Genomic DNA, 25,291 nt, shown 5'->3' with positions numbered 1-25,291 from the left:
TATGACAAGCCATATATCCATTTCTGTCACAAATAGTAGCCTTTATTATCTATTATTGAACGACACTATGCACGATTAATAATGGAAATACTGGACCTTGTAGAAGGTTCCATATGGCTGTCAGAATATTGTTAACTTCAGGCTATAGTTTGTATGATTTTTTTTTTTTTTTTTTTTTTTTTTTTTGAAGATACAGATTCATAAAGTGATTGAGCCATTTGGATAGTTTCTAGTATTTCAAGGCCTTGGTTGGCGTAAAAATATATATTTTTATGTTTTTGGCTGCGCAAGTTGGGTTTGATAATTGAAAGATCCCTGAATACCTTTTGGCTATTTTTATTTTTATTTTTTACAAATTATTATAATGCTGTTGACTGATGGAAGCATTGATGGTTTTTCAAATAACATAAAATTACATCTTCTTTTGATACACATTTAGGCCCAGTTTAGGTCCTATCCTATGTTAGTCTTGTTATTCGATATATGCAGAATTAAGTGTATTAGCACAAAAATGGAACGTAAAAATAATAAAACTATAGTTTAATAATTAAATAATTAAACTGAATTCATCGCCATTTTCACCAACAAAACTGTTAAAATAAATCTAGCATTGAATATTGAGTGACACCAGCTATTTTGTCTTCCGAGAGGAAAAATCAACTAGCCTACATGCAACACACGAGTATTTGAGATATGAGCCGCTGTACGCCAGCACTTCAAGAACAAAGGAACAAAAAAAACAAAACAAAAAAAAAGCTAGCATTGCGGCATGTTAGCGCCCAAGACTGGAGCTAACGCGATGCTAATGCTAACGTTATGATATACATGCACGAGTTTGTCAGAAAGGCTACAGCTTATTGAAAGGCTATAGGAGATAAACACCATCCCTGACCGTAAACGTCGTCAAAGGCCTTGGAGTGGGATCTACAGTATGTCGCCTTACAAACCGTGAGTATAATTTCTTATCAACTTAACAAAAGATTTTCACCTGAGTTATAACAACAAGTCTGTACAAAATACTATTACACCCATTTGAATCTTTTATAAAAGCTGTAATCAATACAGCGTCACATCAAGGTTAGATTTCACACGTAAAATATGGAAAGAGATGCTGGATTCGTAATTGCTAACGCTATAGAAAGCACTTGTTTATGTACATAGAAGCACTCATCTTCTCAGCTAAAAACTCCTTCAGAAACGCAGAAGGACCATCAAATCTTCTCATCGCGGTTAAACTTCTACTCTAAAACTCGGTAGACAGTACTAGCTAACACCTCCGCTATCCCTTTCCGCCATCTTGGAAAGGTAATGGAGACTAACCACACACTTGACTACGTCCCAACCGAACGCTGTGGCTGTGTAGCTCAAAGCCAGCCAATGCGGGACGTCCGACAGTAGGGGGGCGCTCCAGCCAAAGCCCGTCTGGGTGTCAGAGCGGGGCAGAGGGATCACTCCAGAGGAAAGTAGGCAGTATCGAGCCCATCGTAGGTTGACTTCAGCGGGGTCACAAGAGGTCATCGTAGTCCAGGAGTTTAGAGTGTTGGCGACTCTTCCACAGGCGGAACAGGCGGAAGTCAAAGTAGGTCTCGATCATTTCTTTACCTGAAGAGAAAAAAGAAGGAAAGGATTGTTAGGCTAAGGTTACAGGATAAGACATGTTGACATGTTTAGATATATCCTTCAGAGAAGTCTGGAGACGTTCTTAAATTTCTGTCTAAGGCTATGCTCAAACTGCAGCCTGATGTGATCCAAATCGGATTTTTTCACCCCTATGCAACCCCCTATCTGATCTTTTAATAACAGTCTGAACAACACAGATCCGTATTTTTTTTTCAAATGTGACCCAGGTCACTTGGATATGTGCTCCTAAAACTGATACATGTCAAAAGATATCCGATCTTTTGACATGTCCGTTCAGTCTGAACCGCCAAGTTGCATTCATCCCACCTACACGTCAGGCTTGGAGTCTAGTCAGAAAACCAGGTTAATGACTTAATTAATATTTGGGAGGATTGTCGTTTTCAGGCTGAATTGGAGGCATCTTACCGGAACCCGGCGATTTTTGACATCGTTGCCAAAGAAATGTCCGAGCACAGCTACAGGCTCCAGTGTCAACGAAAAATAAAGAGCCTGTGAGTCAAATACAAGGAGGCTAAAGACTCAAACAAACGAAGCAGCCGTGGATGTGTAACCTGTCCATTTTACGAAGAACTGGACCGTATTTTTGGAGACAAGCCCAGTGTTTAGGCGACTTCTGTCAACACTGAGCATGCTTGCTGTGTGTGACGTCATCGTGTCCTCCAGTTCACATGCAGGACACTTTTGGGTTTAAAGTTCACACTGGAGATCACATACAAGCCGCATTTAATTGGAAATGTGAATGACCTTGCAAAAAAATCGGATTGCACAAAAAAACCCGAATTGAGCAATCCTGCAAGCTGAACCTAACCTATCAAGTTTGGGTGGCTACATTTGCCCCAAGCGATTAAGTGAAGTTATGTTCTTTATTTGTCAGTCAAGTTTGTCAGTCTTTAGTTGTCAAGTACAGCTCCTCCCGTCACTGGTCCAACCTGACTAGAATGTTCTGGAGGTAGGGTAAACCAGAGACAGAGAACATGCAAACTCCACATAGAAAGGGCCCACTTGAGAATTGAGCCCGGGACCTTCTTGCTTAGAAGTGTGATTGTGTTGTTGTTGATTTCTACTTCCTACTATGCTATGATTTAATTTGTAAAATAATATACCGTATTTTTCAGACTGTAAGACACACTTAAAATCCTTTAATTTTCTCAAAAATCGACAGTGCGCCTTATAATCCCATGCACCTTATGTATTAATTCTGGTTGTGCTTACTGACCTCGAACTAATTTTAAGTGGTACACAGTGCTCAAAAATCTGTCAAAATGTTTTAGTATGATTTTGGTAAGCTACAAAGCCGCACTGCTTGATGGATTGTTGGAGCATTACGACTACCGTAGTCAGGAGTCTTGCGGAGGAAGTCCAACAGAAGCTGACCGCATTCGAAGGAGAAAGGAGCGAGTTGTTTTTCAGCGCGTATATTCTATGCAAATTAGCCATGTGGTTTTAAGTTTCTGTAAAACGTAAATAAATGTGCGCAAAGCTGCATTAAACACATTATTACTCAATGTATATTTGAGTCGTCCTTGTAGGAAATAAAAATCCAAACTTAAATGGTGCACCCACATTCACATTCATAATCCACATTTACCAAGACAGGGAGGCAACGCCGGGTGAATTACACCACGATCTGCCAATGGATCGTGGGCGCCTGGGCTAAGGATCAGTCTCAAGTGTCGTCCGTTTGTTTCGCTTAATGCAGCTTATAAACGGGTGTGCGTTATATGGTACTAGGAAAACACACACAAAATTTACTTTACCTGAAACTCAAAAAAGTATTCTGAAATGGAGTGCAAACGATGCAGCAATGTATGTATTTTTTCTTGTTTGCATCTAGGTCTTCTGTATATTCTTACAGTTAATATAAAACTTTATCAGTCTCACAGAGGAGAAACTGTGCTGCCAAATTTGACAGCAATTTTCCCATCTTTTATGTTGGAAATGAACACTTTACATTCATTCCAATTCGACAATACACAGCTTCCTTTTGATTAAACACCTTTTTAAGATAAGTGAAACGCAAACATTTTCCTGGCTGTGTCTTCAATCCCCTCAACGAACCATGGCCGTTTGAACAGAAAACTATTTACTCCAAGTGAACAAATCTGCCATGTTTTCCCAGTCCACGCGTCGTCTCCTCTGCTTTGGGACAATAGACTTTGTGCTGATGGCGTGGTGCTGTGTTGCTCGGGCCTGATTATATTGACCATGGGTATTGACTTCAGTGTCTTTGCTGAGCGTACATAGTGAGGGTGAGAAGGACGGTTTGTGGCATTGAGGTGTTCAGTGTCTACGGCGAGCTGACTCATCATTCACTGTGTCACTGCGGCCCAGAAGAAGAATGGGCTGTCACTGTGATCTCTGCTTTGACCCGATTTACATGAGTTTCTGTATGAGCTGCACTAGGGTGATTAAAGAGGGTATTAACTGCTAATGTTACCTTACCTTTTTTTTTTTGTTTGTTTTGAAGATGCGATATATGCCAAAAAGAACCTATTAACATGTTCCATCCCTTTGCCCACCCTTCAAAGTGCCATCATAACACAATGTGAGTGCGTCAGATTTGTGAAGTTGTAGAGCAGTGTTTTATATCATTCTTTTGTACATTTGTCGTGTAGGAGAATGAGTGACGTAGGCTTGTGGGCTGAGTTTTAGATAGAATCGTACTGCTGAGTGTAAGGAGAGTTCAGACAGAGCACGCAAGAGGTTTTATTTTATTATTATTATTTATATTTATTCAGAATGTACGCAATAAGCTTTTTTGCATATCTTCAAAAACTACTGTAAATGACTTAATTGTTAATATTTGTATTTATTTATTTCCAAAATACCTCTACAACTACTTCTACAACTATCGTATTTTCTGAACTATTGAGTGCACCTCAATATAAGCCGCATCAACAAAATTTTAACTACATTTTAAAATTGTACATATATAGGCCGCATTTTTTATGTTGGGGCCGTCTGCTTTTATCGGCCTCTGAAAGCTTTTGTCGTCTTTTTGCATTGAGTCAGTTCGTCACGCTGCCGTCACCAAAGTCTCACCATCGACTCACTGATGTCGAACTCACGTGCAGCAGCTCGATTTCCTTCTTCTACAGCGACATCAATCACCTTTAACTTAAAAGCTGCATCATCTGCATTTCTTTGTGTGTTTTCCATGAGGAGGTGTGTGTATGAAGTGTAAAACAATCAAACGAGCATCTTCCTCGGCGCATCACCCCCATATCTCCCCGCGCATGTCTCCTGCAAAAGTCTCTGTCCTGTCTGTATCATGTCAGTGTCTTGGAGGATTTCAGCAAATTTCAGACTCTCCCAGAGGCGAGGCTAGTTGTGTCGATCAGGTATGATTGGATGTCCGGCTCCTGAAATTTGAGACGTTTCTTCCTGTTATTTGCGCCCCCACCTGCATTTACGCATACGGGTAAGATGTATCGCCCTCACTAATGTTCATTTAGCACCATAACTTATTTTATCACATGGCAATAAACTGTTTTAGTTCGCTGACAACTTCTCGAGGTAACGCTGCACCTTCATGTTAACCCATGTGTAGCGGCTTATTGACCAACCTAATAGCTGCTTGGGAAGATCAGAGTGGGTCCTGGGGTCATGGAGGCTATTGTAAACTAATACACTGGGATCCAGAATGCATTTTGTATATTTATTACCAGACATACAGCTATCCCAGCGCAGCAAAGAAGATAGATAAAACCAGTTGGAAAATAAAGGGTGAGTATAAAGAGTGGCGGTAGACAAACATTTCGGCTACCCAGCCCTGACCCTCAATCAAAACTGGGTAACAGGTAAGTGCACACTTTTAAACCCGCACCTTCCCGCGTGAGCCCCGCCCCCTCTGCACCTACACCCTCAACCACACCATGCTCCAGTCCCGTCTCCTACACCATGTTCTATGTGTCTCTGAAATCAAGTTGTTTTGACTCATAATGGAAGAAAATTTTAAAACTTGAATGTTATTTAAAGTGCCTATGATAGGTTAGACTATTCATACAGTTAAAATTGTTATATTATATTATGTTATATACTTGCTCTCCTCAATAAGATCAATTACATCAATCCACCATTTTAAGGCATCAGTCTGAAGACACTTAAAAACACCCTGCTCTTGTTTTCGCTAAAAATACATTTTTGTTCTATGTACTTTCTGTTGTACATAGAGTTGCTTTTTTTTTTTTCACTCATTTACAAATATAAGTGGGGTGATGATCAAATCAGAGAGATGGATGTATACCTTAGGATCCTGGACTGTATAGTATGAATGCCGTCTGTGTGCTGTGTGAATGTTGTCTTTGTCTGTCTTTTGTTCTGTTTTGATTTGTTTTTCTTTCTCTTCTGTAAATGCTGCTTTTGTTAATGCATTAGGACCCCCTCGCAAATGAGATGCTACATCTCAAAGGGCTTCCCTTATAAATAAATAAATAAATAAATAAATAAAATTAAATATGTAAGCGTCTTTGAGTGTCCAAAAAAGCACTATATAAAACTGATGCATCATTATTATTATTAATGTTTTGCTAGAAAATTCACAATTATTCTCCAGGTTTGGCCTTTTTTAGGTTTACTTCCTGGTTGGAAATCATGACATATTTTTTATCTTGTGTTTTCAAATTGCTCCTTGATTGCTGTAAATTATAATTTATATTTACAGCAGATATTATCCCACCGTTTAGTAAAGATGAGAATCAGAAAAAAAACTGTTGTACTTTAAATGTTGTAGGCCCGGGTAAGGCCTTGCATTAAGACTGTACTTAGAAAACAACCACTGTTACAAATAATGTTACTTTGTCTAGTACTTATTTCTTTAGGATAAATACTGCACACTGACATTAAAAACTACTTTGGAGCTGCTCAATTAGCTGGATTGCTAGTATCTAAGATGTTAAGTGTCGCCGTCAGCTGCAGCATATGTGGGTAAAAAACAGCCCCTTGATATTTGAGAACAGTGAAAGCATCATCGCTAATTGGAGGACTTGCTGACAACTCGTCTGTGCCAGGTAGCTTTTAGCAGGTTGTATTAAAAACAAGGGCGTGGGATGCAAATGAGCTACTACTGTCACGAATCCAGGACAAAACACATCGATAATGGTCCTGCTGAGCTCCTCTTGTGAAGCTCGTGGGATGTTTTAGCCTACCTACATTACTAATTTCTCTTCAGGGCTTCAACCGTCAATGTAAAATGTAGCTGGCCTAGTTTATAACCAAAGATTTGACTTTTGGTAACATTGTGTAATACCTGCACTTTAAAAGGTTCTATATTGCGCGAATTTGACTCTTCTGAGCTTTAAGCCATGTAAAATTGTTGTTAGAGCATCAAAAACATATGTGGAGATGTGTTTTGTTTCATTCACATGTTTGAGTAATCCTTTATTATTAGTCTGTCTACATCACCACAGCTCAAAATGCTCTCTTCCACCTTGTGATGTCATGAAGTGGTAGTATTCAAGTTAACAGCTACCTTTACCTTTTGTTCAGCAATTGCAGGGCTGAAAGTATTGATGATTTGATTTTAGTGAAGATCTATAGAGCTTACAAAAACACAATGGAGCACTTCCTGTATTACCGCATGATTTCACAAGGTGGAACCGAGTGTTTTCTGTTGGAGAGAAGAATGCTGCAGTCTCTTGCGCTCGGGACTTGGGGGAAAAAACGATCTCCACCCTGAGAAAATGCAATGGACGGTCAGTCAAATCAAGGTTCTGAAACACAAACTCGGGCTGGTTCAGTTCTAGAGTCGGTTAGATTTACATCACAGCAAAAATATCGGGGCACACAGTAAACATGGATAACTGTGTTTCGGTCATTTTGATATGTTCAGTTGTGTATGTGTAGAGAAAGTGTCTTCTAAAAATGTTGTAGTGACATTTAGACTTTAGACTCTTTCACATCATTTGTCAGTAGACACAAGTTTTTTTTTCTGAACATATAATAGTCAAACTGCCATAACTGAGTCGCCGACTGCTAATGTTTACCTGATGTTACATCACACTTTCTCGGGCATGCATATTTTCCCGAACTGTTGCAATGGAACGCATTTACACCGGATGTCGGGAGAACTGATTCCGATTTATCGACTACCTACATTCAACAGAACAGAGGGTAAATATGCATTGTTTGTGTGTTAAAGCAAATGAATGAATGAAACAAAACACAACTCCTGGTATGTTTTTGATGAAGGAACAACATTATAACACAGAAAATAGTGCAATATGGGCCATTTAATTAGCCTTAATAAAAAATGAATAAAAAAACTTTCAGCCAACCATCTGTTTGTCTCTGGTGATGTAATTCCAGGTATGTTCCATAGTGTGATGTTAAACTTGTCAGTCTCTGCGGACACAAGCTCTTGAAGGTGTCAGGCCAAGTTACAGGTCAGATCTGTGGAGAGGCAGCCCCACTCACAGTAACAATGCATGCTCTTCAAGGTATTTTCAAGAAATGGAAACTAGGCATGGGCATGATTAATCGATTATTCGATAATAGATCATTAAGACTTTCATCGATTACGTTAAATTTAATTGACAAACCAAATGTAAGTTGCTGTGCGTAGCGTGACCAAACAGAGGTCTGTACATGTGTCTCTCTGCACTCAGAAGGAGACACAAACAGTCGGTCAGCCTGCAACGTACCGAAGCACAAATGCGTATTTAACGATGATTTGTACAAGAAATTCCACGCTTTCCGTTGCGTTCGGGACAAGTGTGAGTCCATGTGCACAGTGTACAAAGCAGCACATATGTTTCGGTGTCCAGTGGGAAAAAGCTTTACCAGGTGAGAGTCGCTCAATGTCGATGACGAGTCCCCACCTCCCTCCCCCCGTACGGTGTCCTGGTTTTGACAAACGCAAATATGGTCACACTAACCTGTATTCCACTGAATCATGTCTTTTAATACGACAGAAGTTGAACCACATCAGCGACACAAGAGCTGTAGTTTTATCTTCGCTTAGTTTATGCAAATTAGCGATGCGGTTTTAAGTTTTGTTTCTGTGAGAGTTGCACAAAACTGAATTAAACACAGCTGAAAGTTGAATTTATTTATGCAGATTAGTAGTGCAGATAGTAATAATAATGATGATCATTTTAATATAAAAACGTTAATGATTAATCGATAATCGATCGTTAATTCTTCCGATGATCGATTAAGAAAGTTTCATCGAATGCCCATCCCTAATGGAAACACCAACAATTGAATAAATGCAAGATAGGCCAGATACATTCCATATATTCCATGCAAAGTAATAACATAGTGCACCTTTAATAAGTTATTTCTCCATTATGAAGTCTACAGTGGTATCAGAATTTCTACCTGATGTTAAACGATTCTGGTGGTGTCACTTCTACACAGATGTGACCTGTAACTTGGCCCGATCGCCGTGTTACCCGCTTGTCTCCATGGAAATACAAACGTTTAATACCATTCTGTGGAACTTCCCAGGCAAAGTAACATCTCAATTTGGACCCTCCACCAGAAAGGTTACATCATGGGTCTTTAACCTTAATATGTGTTTTTTTTTGTTTGTTTTTTTGCAGAACTTCACTTAAGAGCTTTTAGTGAGGTGGACTACTCCATATGCAAAATCAAGCATGTTCTGAAGTAAATGACCTTGTGAAATCCTCTTGAATCAGTTTGGAGCTGAGAGGACCAAAGCGTGAAGTTGAAGGTGAGTTTAAGAGAGTTCATTCATTATTCAACCCTGACAGCCATGACAGGATTAATATTTCTCAGCCTTCCTTTAGCTCAAAAATGTGTCATATTCGATTTGGCACAGAAGGGTTCAATTAAAATTTAAAATAGACTATGGTGAAAAGGAAGAGGAAGCTACGAAACATCTTGTCAAAGTGTGGCCCCTGCCCAAGCGAAATAGTTGACACTGCATGTATTTATGACTACTAGCACACTTCTCTGATGGTCGACCACCTGCTTGTCTCTATGGAGAAGTTATAGCTTTGCCAGGAATGTTCCACAGTATCAAGAGTAGCATTTGAACCACCAATGTTCAGATCAGTACACAATCATACTGTAGCTTCCATGGTGTGTGTTCTGCCAGCTTAATCTGGTCCTCAATTCCAGATACATGCTGAATATGCACAAATGAAACAAAATTCAGGCTTATTTGAGAACAAGATATTGTTTTGAATAATTACACACATTTTCTGAAGTTTTAAAATAGATAAGATTCCCACTTTATTAGTAATAACATGTTAATATATTTGAATTGTGGTATTTTTTGAACATGGGCTCGATCTTGCCCCCAATCTTAGCACTAGAGCAAGTGTGGGGTGTGGAGTTCTAAATAAGAGGTGTGACGTGGCGCGTTTAGTGAATTGCCAGAATCGTAAAAAAAATATGAAACTAGTCCAATGAAAAACAATTTACATGTTCAAGGCTTCTTTTGTTTGGAAATATATTAGGATGATAAATGATTCACAGAATATGTTCCTGTGCCGTGCGGGATGTTCGTGTGCCATCCGGATGCCCTTCCTCAGCAGAGAACAGCCCTTCGCCCACTCCCTGTATCGGCTCAGCACTGTGTTATAGTTTGGTTTGATCTACATTTGTACAAAAACTGCTCATTCACATGCCATGTCCTAAAGTGTTTTTTTTTTTTAATCCTGTCTGCGGTCCCAGATTTCATCACACCCTCGTGCCCTTTCTGTCATCAGCTCCATTTAATTTTGTGACCAAATTATTCCCATTGTGCCGCTTTGATTAGTTTATAAAGTTAGTCGCCGGTAGGTAGGCAGGCTGCCATCAGAACCGTAGAAAATTGAACTCTAACAGCACACGCATTCATTGACAGCTCGGGGCTGTGACAGCGGAGCAGACGCACGTCGTATCTGTACTTGTACTTGTACTATCCCACTCCAGCCTCCAGCAGCGAAGTACAGCCCGACCTGGACACGCACGTCCTTAACACTTGCAATAATGCCAAGATTGGGGGCAAGATCAGACCTAATATTTTCTTTGCACTCTACTGTTCTAATTGTAAGTCCACTATAAGAAAACTTACGATACATTTCGATAGCTTTACTTAGTCTATTTATAAATGTCACAGCCCCTGTTGTGCCATTGTTTTATGATAATTAATATTTTTTTATATTTTAATTTGAGGTGACCCAGATGCACTAGGTCCCTGCGCATCCAGCCGCCTATGAAAGGGACCCGCCTCCTACACCCATGGCTGTTCCTCTGACTTGAGTCCATCTGGTCACGCTGTCATCACAATGCACATTAGCTCTACTTGCACATATTTATTCTAACATAATAACTGCTCCAACAGTGAGCTTAAACCTTGGCCGTAGTCGTGTTTGCACTTTCTCTGTTGAGTTCATAGAGCCGGGCCACAACAATCCACCACACACTTTGTTCCACTTCGTTTTAAATGTATCTAGCCATCTTACAGACATCATATAATCTGCCTTCAGAGTGCAGAATTTTCTCAACTTGTTAAAACCCAACAAATTTATTTACTTTACATCTGCATACATTTGCACTCATAAATCTCCATCCAAATTGCTTTCTTTTACGCTCTGTCTATGTCCCATTATAAACCCATTTTGAAACTATGACAAACAGCTCACTTCGATCTAAATGGTGTCATCATTCGAACTGTTGAAATCGGCTCGTGTTTTTTGGGTCAGAGCTGGTAAACCTCGAGACTCCATAATGACATTTTAATAGGAGGGTAATTAGCCTAAGAAAAGATTTGGTTTGCTGAGCTGAGTGATGGCTCCGCACCTGTATACTTCCTTGGCGTCTACGGGGGTCTAACGTTCAAAGGAAAATGTAGCTGACCCAGTTTGAGACCAAATATTTGACTTTAAAACTTTCAGTAACATTGTATAATACCTACACTTTAAAGGTCCTATATTACGCCAAATACATTCTTGTGAACTTTAAAAGGTGCGTTGTGTAAGTGTAACCTTTCTATCTTCATGGAGATCAAACCAGACCAAGTTACAGGTCAGATCTGTGGAGAGGCGAACCCGCTCACAGTCAGGTATTTTTGAGCTTTAAACGACCTGTAATTGAATAAACGTAAAGTAGAACAGTTTGACGTCATACTGTGGAACATTCCAATTAGAACAGTGAAATATTCATAGAAACAAGCAGTTCATGGGCTCCCCAACCAAAAAGTTACATAGTGCACCTTTAAGTCATGTTAGAGTGTTTTTACTTTACCAGAGACATATCTTAAGTTGTGTTTTGTTTCATTCACTCATGTTTGAGTAACAGTTTATTGTTAATCTGTCTATATCTCCAAACTCAAAATGCTCTTATTAAACCAAAGATGTTCATTTTGTCCTCTTATGTACTTTAACTTCTTGGGTTCTTTAAGACAATACAGAAATGTGTATTTACCTTGTTACCTTGGTGTTGGTGTTGATGTATCGTATATCAGCTGTTGTTACTTTCTGTCATCCTTACACTTTACTGTACTGTCTTTAAAAAAGAACCATAAAAGAAGCTACCTTTTACTACCCAGACTGGCACTACCTAGTGCAACACTGCATTTCATTTCTCTCCAGTGATTAGGTCAGGAATTGGAATACACTAGACAGTTTGCAAGAACTCCAGAAGTTGTAGACCGCACACCGGCAAAGAGCTGTGAAGCCATGACGTCAAACTCAAGTTCCTGTCTGGGTCCATTTTGTGGTACAGCACAACAGTAAACAAAGCGGTCGAGATGGATGTAGATGAAGACAGATATTCTGTGTTGGCAACAATTCCCAAGATCGAGGATTTAAAGCCGGAACAAAGAGAATGTTTGGTGACTTTTATCAAGGGGAAAGACGATATTGCCCTTCTTCCTACAGGATTTGGATCATTACATACGTCACGACCGAATAGCAGCGATTGGTTAAATAAAAAAAGTACCCGTCTACCGTCGAGTGAACAAATCCTAACGCTTCAAGCTCAGACGGATTCCACCAAATGAAACCGGCTGATGAATCCGGCTACCTTTTACCTTTAGTTCAGTAGAAATTTGCTATTCCAGGGCTGAAATTATCCATTTATTCTGGTGAAGGTGTATGGAGTTTAAAACACAGTGGAGCACTAACTGTATTACTAAATTTTTACAGTTTTTTGAGAGAAGAACTCAGCCTAAATATGGAAGATCTGTGTGTTTAACATGTGTGAATGTAATAAAACAATAATATCCTCCACTGTGTTTTAAACTTCATACACCTTCACTAGAATCATTTGGATTTTCATTTCAAATCTAAAATCTTTACTGAACTAAAAGTAGAGGGTAGCTGTTAACATGAAAACAAGGTGGAACAGAGCATTTTGAGTTTTGGAGATGCTGACAGACTAATAATAAATCATGACTCAAACATGTGTGAATGAAATTAAACACAGTATGTAAGTATGTTTTTGAGGAGGTAACAACATTCTAACATGGCTAAAAACTCACAGGAGTCAATTTCACGTAAGATCGACACTTAAAGTAATTTTTAAAAGAAGTACATTAGTTCTAAATATCCAGGGTTTTTGTGTTAAACATGTGTGAATAAAACATAACACAACTCCCGGTAAACCTCAAGACTCCATAATGATATTTTAATAGAAGCGTAATTTGCATGGATTTGGTTTGGAGAATTGAGTGATGGCTCCGCACCTATATACTTCCTTGGCGTCTGTAATAGGCTTCTACATTGCGACGCAAATCTGGCAGTGACTAATGTTCGCTATTACAATTCAGAATGCGTTCAGTCCATGTGGAGCAGATAGAGGAAATCAATGTGCGAATGTACTCAAAGCTTACACGGTATACAGGTCCGAAAGCAGTTCTGAAAAGCAGTTATAAGTGACTTTGATAAATGGAAATAGGAGATACAGTTCATTGTTTACTTTGTTTTATTTTGATGCAAATGTTTGAGTGAGTCTTGGTTATCACTGGCAAAGTTCGATGAGATACGAGATTAGATCCAGGAGAACGACTGCCTGGGGTCCAAAATACACACTGGTCATCGTCAAATCCCTCCCAGTTCAAAATGGGCGTGATTGACATGTGGATCAGCCAATCAGCAACATGCATGTTTCGTCTGTATCAAAACAAATATGGCTGCTTACGAGGAAGAAAGAACAAAAAAAAATGTATTTGGCACCTTAGGGGACTCACAAACATCACAGATTTCTGCAGAATTAATGAGAAAAGCACTAAACTCTATTAAAAAAAATCAATTGTCTCCCACCTCAGATTAACAATGATAGATGACCAATGAGCTTCTATTTTTCACATCTGTCACAAAAAAAAAGCCCAATGACACAACAGCAGCATTCATCTGAGTGCTGTTTGGAATCATCTTGAATTTGGCGCCTCGTCTCTTCTAATCACATGTACCCAGTGCACTCGGAGTTGTGCGTCTGTGGGGAAATGATGAAAACTGAGGTATGGCTGGAATTGTTGATTAGTCGAACATACCGGAACACTACAATGACATGGAGATGCCTCACCCGCATATACACTACACGCATATACACCACCCGCCTCGCTCATATATACGCCACCCGCCTCGCTCATATATACGCCCCCTGCCTTGCCCGCAGATACACCACCCACCTCACCCGCAGATACGCCACCCACCTCGCCCACATATACACCACCCACCTTGCCCGCATATACACCACCCCGCCTCGCCCACATATATGTCACCTGCCTCGACCGCATATACACCACCTGCCTCGCCCGCACATACCCCACCCGCTTGCCTACATATATGCCACCCGCCTCGCCCACACATACGTCACCCCACCTAGCTCGCATATACACCACCCGCCTCACCCGCGTATACGCCACCCGCCTCGCCCGCGTATACGCCACCCGCCTCGCCCGCATATATGCCACCCACCTCGCTCGCATATACGCCACCCACCTCGCTCGCATATACACCACCCACATATACACCACCCGCCTTGCCCGCATATACACCACCCGCCTCGCCCACACATACGTCACCCCGCCTAGCTCACATATACACCACCCGCCTCGCCCACATATACGCCACCCACATAAACCCCACCCGCCTTGCCCGCATATACACCACCCGCCTCGCCCGCACATATACGTCACCCGCCTCGCCCGCATATACGCCACCCTCCTCGCCCACACATATGCCACCCTGCCTTGCCCACATATACACCATTCGTCTCACCCGCATATATGCCACCCTCCTCACTCCGCATATATGCCACCCTCCTCATCTGCATATATGCCACCCTCCTCGTCTGCATATATGCCACCCGCTTTGTCTGCCTATATGCCACCCGCATCCACCAGGCTGCCAGGAAGCTAGGAATCTGTTTCTCCCAAAGAACAGAAAGAACTTGGACTCAGACCGGCCCTGACCCTCCCAAGAAGACAGTCTTTACACTTTTGCACTATTTACTACTTATTATTTATTTTTTACACATGGGACAGTGAGAAACACAATTCTGATTCTTCATTTGATCTTTTTATGAAAAACTGACAATAAACTTCGAACTTGAATTTGAAAGTGATAACCCTAACCCGAATGATTCAAGCGAAGGTGTATGGAGTTTAAAAACACAATGGAGCACTTCCTGTATTATCACATTACATCACAGCAGAACAGAGTAAGAGTAAGATTTGTGTGTTAAACGTGTGAATGAAACAAAACACAACTCCAGGTCTGTTTTTGATGAGGAAACAACATTATAACAGAACAGAAAACAGTGTGATATTGGCATTTTAATTACTGTTAATAAAAAATAAATTATCCTACCAAATAAAGCAAGAACCTTTGTGGATTTGACTTTTTAGTTTTCCGAGAATTTCATCTCCACTTTATTTCCCTTCAGACAAATCTGCTTGTTTATACGGCAGTGATAAAAATGCCAGTACTGCAGAGCCTTGTTCACTCACCCTGCGCAGACAGCTCCAGTGGGGACTTGAATTCCACTGCGGAGGGTCTCATCAGCCTCTTCAGTGTCTGGATTAGCTACAGGGCAAAAACACACACACACAAAGACACAAACACACACAGTATTAGTGGATAGCCAATGCCATGTTTACAGTACTTTCAAAGTGCTATCTGGGAGCAGAATCAAGGTAAACAAAGCGATGTGAAGACAGCAGCAGCCGATAAAGATAAAGTGAACGCAACTCTAGATCTGTTAAAGGTCAGGGAGTGTGAGAAGAGAGGCTGTATGCTAATGATTGTGCTGGTGCTAGACGGAGAAAAAATACAAGTTAAATGTAAAAGAAACTGAACATATTATGCAAAATAGACTTTTTATGAGGTTTTAACCGTTTTCTCACACTCTTCCTTCAGCATTAACTTTCTCAAAACTGTATTTCAACGGTTCATGCATGTTTGACTGATCCTCTATAATTCTGCATTAGAAAAAATCCTGTTTTCACCTACCCCCTGTCTCCGCCCACTGCTCTGTACTAACTTGCAATTACTGAAGTGCAAATAACATGAAACACCAGAAGATCAAAAACCAGAGATCAGAGTGAAGTTTTGCCATCATGTAATACTAACTGCAACTAGCATGCTAACCGTGCACCTCTTTCCTGGACAATACTGCACCTTATCCATTAGATGCAGAAAAAAGCATAACTGGAAATTTTGATTTTGTGATTGTAATTCTTGATGTTGTAACTTTTCAGTTCATATTCTGATGGATAAAATGCACACAACATATTTTATGTATGACTGGACTCATTTGAGAGTTTATGAATATTTATTTTGTGCTCAACTACAGCCAAATATGCAACCGTGGAACCGTGTGGAAACCGTCTGACCTCGCAGCATTAGGATTCATCCGGTTGACAGGAGGCGGATACTTTTTTTTATCTAACCAATCGCTGCTATTTGGTCGTGAAGTATGTAATGTGCTGGAACGCTTAGTGGTGTCCAAGTAATTGCCGGCTTCACAGCTCTTCTCTGATTGGCCAGTGTGCGGTCTACAACTTCCAGGGCTCTTGCAAACCGTCTAGTGTATTCTGATTCTTGACCTAGTCGCTGGAGAGAAATTAAATTGAGCGACCCCAATTTCTATCCTGTACACACAAATATTTCTGAAAGCTTTCGTACTCCATACAGTTACTCTTTCAATTGGTATTCAGAATACTTTATCATGTAATTTTGGCTTTGAACTTCACGGTATTAATAAAAAAAAAAAAAGAAAAAGAACACAGCTCAGTGCTTACAAGTGCAATTTCCCTTCTCCATTTTAATCAGCGTATCCCCAGGTTTGACTACCCCAAATTTAAGACTTTTTAAGACCTTTTTAAGACCACTTAAATGAAAATTAAGACCAACATCGCACCCATTATGTGGGTGAAAAACATCAGATCCAATTCTAATAATGACCAACCAACTACTATATCTACAAATCTAAGAGCCACTGTGGATTAACACGTCCCCATGATCCATCCAATGTCTTCCTCCACTCTACTGATGATTTACTCATTGCCGCCGGCACCTGAAACCAAAGTATTGTTTGTGCAAATTCGAAATTAGATGTTCATTCACGTTGCGCGATTTCACGGTGCTGTTGTTTGTTCTTCCCTATAACATTGTACTGCAGCCCAGTTGAATAAACAAAAAAAATAGGCTAATGAAATGTAAGACCTATTTAAAAAAAATAAGACTTGGACATCATAATTTAAGACTTTTTAAGGTCTTAATTTAGGAACATGAAATTTAAGACCTTTTAAAGACTTTTAAGACTCCGTGGCTACCCTGGTAATGCAAAACAAACATGGCAAAAATAGAGCTGCATGTAGTATTTTTACACTAAAATAGAATACTTATACATAGAGATGCATTTTAAGTATTCAGAACACAGTAATCTGATTGGACCGCGTAACTGAATACATTACAAAATACACTGTAATAGAGGTTCAGTATTTTCAAATTAAATACATACATAAAGTTTTCTTCCCTTCACTGTTGCTCATATCTCATACACTGTAAGAACGCATTGTTGCCAAAATATTCCAGATATAATCCATTTTATCTATCTGTTTTCATTTTTTATCCATTCATTATGCTCCGTTATCCAGTCCTCGCTTCTCAAATCACAACCAACCCTACAGACATTTTCTCACTCCTATAAAAACTCAACAAATATGAAATAGTTCCCCATCTTCTTCCCCATAATAGTCACTGTAATGCGGCCTATATACTAACCAGCAGGGCATCAGTAGTAGTCATGTGCCGCTCTGCTGGACTCCATCGCTCCATATGCTTCTATGTTAACATATGGTGGGGGATAATTGCGTGCACAGTGCATGGAGGTCTATAAACAGGACAACTTCAGACAGTGTGGATGGAGAAGGGAGGAAAGTAGAGAAGAGTATAGTAATTATAAAGATGGGAGTGAGTCGTTAACAGCTCAGAGGGCAGGAAATGGGCTGTGTACATTGTTGTCAGCAGTGAGGTGTTTTGGTAAGGTTTGAGGCTGGGTGCTGTTAAAAGTTACCAAAAAAGTACAGGAAAAGTTAAAAGGTACATTGTTTTGTGACTTTTTTGAGCTTTTAGTCACATTGTTTCTTCATCTAAAACATACCTAGTACTGTATTTTCCGCACCATAGGCCGCGCTCATAAGCCTCCAACCCCATCAAAAAACGATTGCACAAACCGCAATCCAGAGCACCCTATCCACGAATCCACTCGGGTGTCCCAGCACCACTTCAGTAAACTACAAAGCCGCACCACCCGCAGCGCACGCAAACACACACTACCACCATTACTACTACAACCACCACTACTACTATTATTACTACTACCACTACTGCCACTACCACTACCGCTACTACCAATACTACTACTACTTCTACTACTACCACTACTACTACCGCTACTACCACCACCATTACTACCACTACTACCACTAGTCCACTACTACTACCACTACCACTACTACTACTACCTACTATCACTACTTTCTAAAACCACTATTACCACTACTACCACTAGTCCACTACTACTACCACTAGTCCACTACTACTACCACTAGTCCACTACTACTACCACTAGTCCACTACTACTACTACTACTATCACTACTTTCTAAAACCACTACTACCACTACTACCACTATCAGTACTACTACTACCACCACTACCACTACTACCACTACTACTACTACTACTACTACCACCACTACCACTACCACCACTACTACCAATACTACTACTACCACTACTACTACCAATACCACCACTACCACTACCACTACTACTACTACTACCACTACTACCACTACCACTACTACTACTTTTTAAAATTCTATTAAGTTATTAAAAATCATGATTATTGCACGAATAGGTACCTTGAGTAACTTTTCTGGCGGAAGGTCCGTCAAATACTTCTCTCCATGGAGATGTTATTGCTTTGTCTGGAATGTTTCACAGTATGGCATAAACCTTTAAACCTGCCTATCATCATGGAGACCAGACGAAGTTACAGGTCAGATCTGTGGAGAGGCGTCCATAGATATGACCTGTCACAGTCAGAATGTGTGTTTTTGTATGTATTTTTGAGCTCTGAAACTACCTGTAATTGTAAATAAATGTAAGGTAGAGCTGTTTAATGTCATATTGTGGAACATTCCAGGCAGAGCAATGACATATCCATAGAAACAAGCAGGTGACAGACCCCAGAAAAGTTACACAATGCACCTTTAAATATGAAAGAAAGAAGCAAAGCAACAATAAACAGTATGCTGGCTTTTTATGTTCAGGAAGCCACCACATAACAGTGTTCAGGAGTAGACGACACGTTTGGTAATTAGCTACTGTGGACTAAATTAGAGTAAAATGGCGTTTTAGCAATCTATAAATATTTAACCTTTTTCATTGTAGCGATTAGCATTAGACAAGCTAAACAACAAGCTAAATCAATACATGTTTGAACAGACTAGAAAGTAGCCGGCTTGGTCCAACTGTAATCAATGTCCTTTTAATCTTTAAGTCTTTTGCGTCTATTGTACCTGGGTTGGGCAATGGATTAAGTGTCTTGCTTATTGATTTCACAGGTTTGAACTGCTTACTGTCTGGTTTTTGGCCATATGTTTAACCCACTGTGCCACTGTTACTCCAAGCTTAGCAATTCACTGAAGCAGTTTTACTTCTAAAAGGTCCTATATTACGCAAAATTGAAGCTGCAATGTGTAACTTTTCGATTGGGGGTCTGTCCCCTGTTTGTGACGCTATGGATATGTCATTGCTCCACCTGGAATGTTCCACAGTATGATATTAAACAGCTCTAACTTACATTTGTTGACCTGTAACTTGGTCTGGTTCACATGATGATAGAAATGATAATTTAACCCTCTCCAGGCAGGTGTTGCAAAATTCCAAGTACCTACTTACTCCACATCCATATTTTATGAGCTTTTTTTACTCAGGAGCCTTTTCTCCCATCCATGCTGATAAACGTGGACGATGCAGACTGTGCAAGAAACGGCCTGCCAGAAGTGCAAAGTACTTTTTGTGTTCACAAAGGATAAAAAAGTCAGGACTGTATATTACTACCCCATATTATAATTTTCCCCAAATATCAGATTTTTCCTGATACTAAAAATTAATTTGAGCCTGAGAGGGTTAATGCCACACTGTGAAGCATTCCAGACAAAGCAATAACATCTCCGTGGAGAAAAACATTTGACGGACCCCCTACTAGAAAAGTTACACAATGCATCACAAACCTACCTGGAGTTGTGTTTTGTTTCATTCACACATGTTTGAGTAATCCTTTATTATTAGTCTTTCTACATTTCCAAAAGTCCAACAAGCTCTTTTCCACCTTGTGATGTCATGAAGTCAGGGTTCCCGCTCTTTTTCACTGGCAAAATTTAAAAACTTTTCCATGATTTTTTCATGACCTAAAGGGAATTTTCCATGACTTTACAGCACCTACATGTGTAGAATTGATCAGACTTTTAGAGCTAAATATGAAATGTTAACCCTTTCCACTCACCTTATGGTTTAGTGCAGTGTTTCCCAAACTTTTCTTCTGGGGACCCACATTTTAAAAGTCACAAACCTTCGTGACCCAAGTCAATAGACATTATTTGTAAATCATTGGATTTGACCATTATTGAACATTAATGAGGATATTTTATTGTTGACTGAGTGATCATGTCTCTCTGAACAATTAGTATTACTCCAGTTTTAAACAATGAAAAACAGTAACTGAACTGAACCTTTTCAATATTCAATTGAACCAACATGTCTTAACATTTCAACATGTGTCAGAACTGTTTATTACAGACCTAATGCAGATCATGACAAGGCGACCCTCTTGTGACCCACCTGAGGGGCGCGACCCAGTCTTAGGGAAACAAAGGTTTGGTATTATAGTTTGTAACATTCAAAATACTGTCAGTGAATTTATTGTCGTTTCTTTTAAACAAAAGGCGCAGACATTTGGAAATAATCGTAACAGTCTAATGAGAACTTAACAGAACGCTGTAGTTGCGTGAAAGAGATACTAAAACTGCATGACTTTTCCAGACCTGAAAAATGACATTTTCAATTTCCATGATTTTTCCAGGATTTCCATGACTGTGGGAACCCTGTGTAGTGGTAGTTTGTAGTTAACTGTTACCTTTAGTTCAGTAAAAATGGGCAATTCCAGGTCTGAAATGATCCAAATTAATGTAGTGAAGCTGTAGTGGAGCACTTCCTGTATTACCACATGACATCACAAGGTGCACCAGAGCATTTTCTGTTTGAGAGAAGAATTTGTGTATTAAACATGTGTGAAAGAAGCAAAACACAACTCTGCATTTGTTTGCGATGAGGAAACATTAAAACATAGCTCAGAAAATAGCATAATATGGGCCCTTCAATCACTCCACAATTTTCACACCAATTTTTATAATTAGTTTAGAAAATATTACGTTAATTTGACTTACTATTAAACACATCATACATCAATACACCAACCATTTAAATTCGCTTAACTTGCTTTGATTAAGTTCCGCACACATGGGTCTATTAAGATTATAAATGACTTCCAATCATGTGGTATTGTTCTTAGCCTCTAATGAATCATCTTTCTGTGCTAATAGCTCAGTCCGTGTTTTGTGTCTCGTGACATTAAGTCAAATTTAAAGGGTAGGGCCGTTAATCAATAAGGGAGCGAATACGAGACAAAGAATTCCAGACTTAAGAATAGAGAATACGAATAGATCCAAGGAGAGACTGGTGACATTTACAAAGGAGGTGATTCATAATGCAGTTCACAGACGCTTTTGTGTACCCGCAGAGGTCCACACAAATGGGGGCTTTTTGTGGAGTTAGTATATAAACAGACCTGTTTCATGTTAGAGGGGTGCAGGAGAATTCTGATCGAGCCCAGTGGTGGAATGTACTGTGCATTTTTAGGTATTTCTACTTAACGTATTTTCTGGACTATAAGTCGCACTTTTTTTTCATGGTTTGGATGGTCCTGCGACTTGCATATTAAAATGTTCACACTGACAGCCATGAGAGGCTCTAGGCTTGTGTGTCAGTATCTGCTACTCCTATTACTCCTGTACCACTGTCTCTACTGCGCATGTCTCCTGCAGAAAGAGCCTCTGCCCTGTCTGTATCATGTCAAACTTGCATCATGCAACTTTCCTAGAAGTCACTGGATGGATCAACAAAACCTGGACTTCAGTGACACCGAAACCATCAAGTTGGGATTCAGAAAGGCTAGAATAATTCTAACTGGAACTGATGCTGAGTCTGACGACAGCTACACAGAAGAGGAAGCGTCGCACTGTTTACCTCTGGAGGTTGCCGAGTTGCTCAGAAGTGATTTAGTGATTTGGAGTGAGATGGAGAGTTTAGTAAACTTGTTCTGTTCTGTTGTTTATGCTATAGTTATCTAAAGAACTGTTCATATGCGACAATAACAGTCTGTTGTTCTCTGTTCTATCTTCTATCTTCTCTCTTATTACTAGAACTTGCCTTTCAGGATGAAATGTCGGTTCCTGGTCTCTGATTTTATAAAATAAATTTCCCCCAAAAGTGCGACTTATACTCCAATACGGTATTAAACCTTCATGGAGACCAAACCAGATCAAGTTACAGGTCAGATCTGTAGAGGCAACTCCACTCACAATCAGAACTTCTGTTTTTCTAGGTATTTTTGAGCAATAAATTCACCTGGAACTGAGTGAATACAAGATAGAGCTGTTTAATGTCATACTGTGGAACATTCCAGGCAGAGCAATGACATATACTTAGAAACAAGAATGTAACAGACCCTAACCAAAAAGTTCCATAGTGCACTTTTAAAGTTCAGTTTCAAGTGGATGCTACTTTAATTTCACAGCAGGTATCTGTACTTTCTAGTCCAGCACATTTTTGAACTGGACCGAAAAGTGAAAATATTTTTTATTATTATTTGAGACCTGCTGAAAAAGCTGAGGGTTTAAATTTAACACGTTCATAATTTGTGCAAACAAAAATAAACAAAAAATAAAAACAGCTTGGAAAAAATGACTTTCTGTTGAACAAAATTCAGCACAAATCTGAACAGAATCACTACATTTAAAGCTTTATTAGACCTCAAAATCTGGGCAAAATACTATTACTTTTTAGTCTTTAAGTACATTTTTAAATAGGTACTTTCACTCCAGTATGTGCACATATACCTAAATAACAAAACTGAGTACTTCTTCCACCAATGATCTAACCTCATGCCAAATCAATGTCATTTTAAGATGCTTCTTGAGTGAGCTTTCACTGAAATGAATGAATGCATTTACAAAGTGACCCAGCAGCTTTTCAAATGCTCTTTGGACTAATGCATCTCTGTCTTTCTAACAAGATGGTGCATTTTGCCAAACAAAAATTCACCAGACTTTCTTTATAAAGGCAAAACTTTTAGCTTCAAATGTAAATAATTCTACCACTATAACCACAATAACATCACATGGCATTTTTTCAGACTGAGGTTTAGTCCGTTTTCATACCTGATAACTATTTTATAGAACATTTCAGACAGAGCAATAAGGTCTGTCCTCACCAAGCCAAGTCAGGTCTATGATGTGGCAAGCTTTCTCTGTGTAAAGGTTTTTTGGTGCAATAAAAAACCTCTATAATGAAATGCTTTTATTTCATCAAAGGCCCATATTTCACTATTCTGATCTGTGTTGTTTTGTTTCATTCACACATATTTAACACAGAAACCCTGCATATTTAGGCTGAATTAAACATGTGTGAATGAAACAAAACAGAACTCAGCTCAACAGTACTCAACACAAATGAGGAACATTTTAACACAGATGCAACAAATACCTAATGTAAAATTGTTTGAGAAAAGCTGTGTCAATAAATATTTAAATGCACAGAGATAAAGCTTTGGTGTTATGTAGGATCATTAGCTAAACTCCATTAGCACTTGCAGAGGAGGAGGAAGGGATGTGTAACCCAGTGGACACTCACCATCTCCAGGTGTGAGAGAATCTGTGTCTTCTAATGAGGACGTCACAGTGTGGGAATATGCCTGGGAGCTCTGTATGAGTCAGCACATAAAGCATTGTATAAGCTCCGGTCTGAGTCATGTCCTATCAAACTTTCTCCGGTGACTTTTCCGAGTCAAGTGTAAAGTAGGGATGGACAGAGGTCATCACAATGTATAAAATTACAAGTCTCTTTGCTTAAATTAAGTACTTGGTCCACACCAGGCATTAAAATAGTAATTATGTGGCATACAGACTCCAGTGTGGTCCTTTCCCACCGGCAAACAAAACAATATTGTCCCGATTGACGTATATCCAAGGCTCCTGCGCACAGCAGGTTTGACTGCACGTGGCTTGGGGACGCCGAGACTCTCCCACACGCCAGACCTTTCGGAAGCGAGGCTGAGACTTGCCCGGTGGCCTTCCCATGGAGCCCGCAAAGGGGCTCCATGGGAAGCCGACTCGCAAACCTACAGGCTGCCAGCTGCGGTCCAGGTGTCTGGACCCAACCCCGGTCCTGGTCCCATACCCGAAGTGTGGGGACCTACTGCCAGGGTACGCGCTCAATTCAGAAAATTGAGGTCCAGGCTGGACTGGTGCACGCTCAATTCAGAAGTCCAAGCCTGCCCTCGAATTTTAAATAGTTCATTAGGACCCACTGCCTATGCTTTGGATCTGAGTTCCCATTCTCACCAGTTTGACATTTGGTGCGGAGTCAGGCAGACCAAGACCACCTCTTTTTTGAAGGTCTGCTTGATTTAATGAGGATCCGAGTGCGATTGATGTTTTTCACGCCAACAAAAACGAACCCAACTAAGAGATTTTTGGAACGAATGGAACGTCTGGTGTGCACCAACTGCTGTTGTACAAATACCTAAATTCTTCATTTTATAACAGTACCAAAGGGTTTTCAGGGCTTTTCCAAGACTTTTAAAAGGAAAAAGTAGCATTTTCACAATTTTGTTAGTCTCCACAATATATTGCAAAAAATATCAAACTGTGATATTGTTACATCTGTAGTGTAAAGCATCCAGTGTCATGACTGATCTTTAAATGTTCATATTAACAAGCGCTACATGATCCTGGTGTTTTTATTTTGATATTTTGTCCATAAACATGGATGTCACACTCCCTTGGTTCATTTCTTTATACACAGTCTAAGTCTTTAAGAAAAGAACTCAGCCTGAATCTG

General features: G+C 39.8%; 1 protein-coding gene across 1 annotated transcript in view; it reads right to left on the bottom strand.

Moving 5' to 3' along the window:
* Nucleotides 1–1,504: 1,504 nt before the first annotated feature.
* nsmfb (NMDA receptor synaptonuclear signaling and neuronal migration factor b) overlaps nucleotides 1,505–25,291 on the bottom strand; it is a 145,311-nt gene continuing 121,524 nt past the window's right edge. The window contains exons 16-17 of the mRNA XM_055161716.1: nucleotides 15,548–15,623; nucleotides 1,505–1,602 (exon numbers count right to left, since the gene is read on the bottom strand). Of these exons, the coding sequence (XP_055017691.1) occupies nucleotides 1,505–1,602; nucleotides 15,548–15,623 (174 nt within the window). The remainder of the gene's footprint in view (nucleotides 1,603–15,547; nucleotides 15,624–25,291) is intronic.

This window comes from Boleophthalmus pectinirostris, unplaced genomic scaffold (genome assembly GCF_026225935.1).
Source record: "Boleophthalmus pectinirostris isolate CB_2022bp ecotype Guang Dong unplaced genomic scaffold, ASM2622593v1 HiC_scaffold_4, whole genome shotgun sequence".
NCBI classification, from domain to species: Eukaryota; Metazoa; Chordata; class Actinopteri; order Gobiiformes; family Gobiidae; genus Boleophthalmus; species Boleophthalmus pectinirostris.
This window is presented reverse-complemented; position numbering and strand designations above follow the sequence as displayed.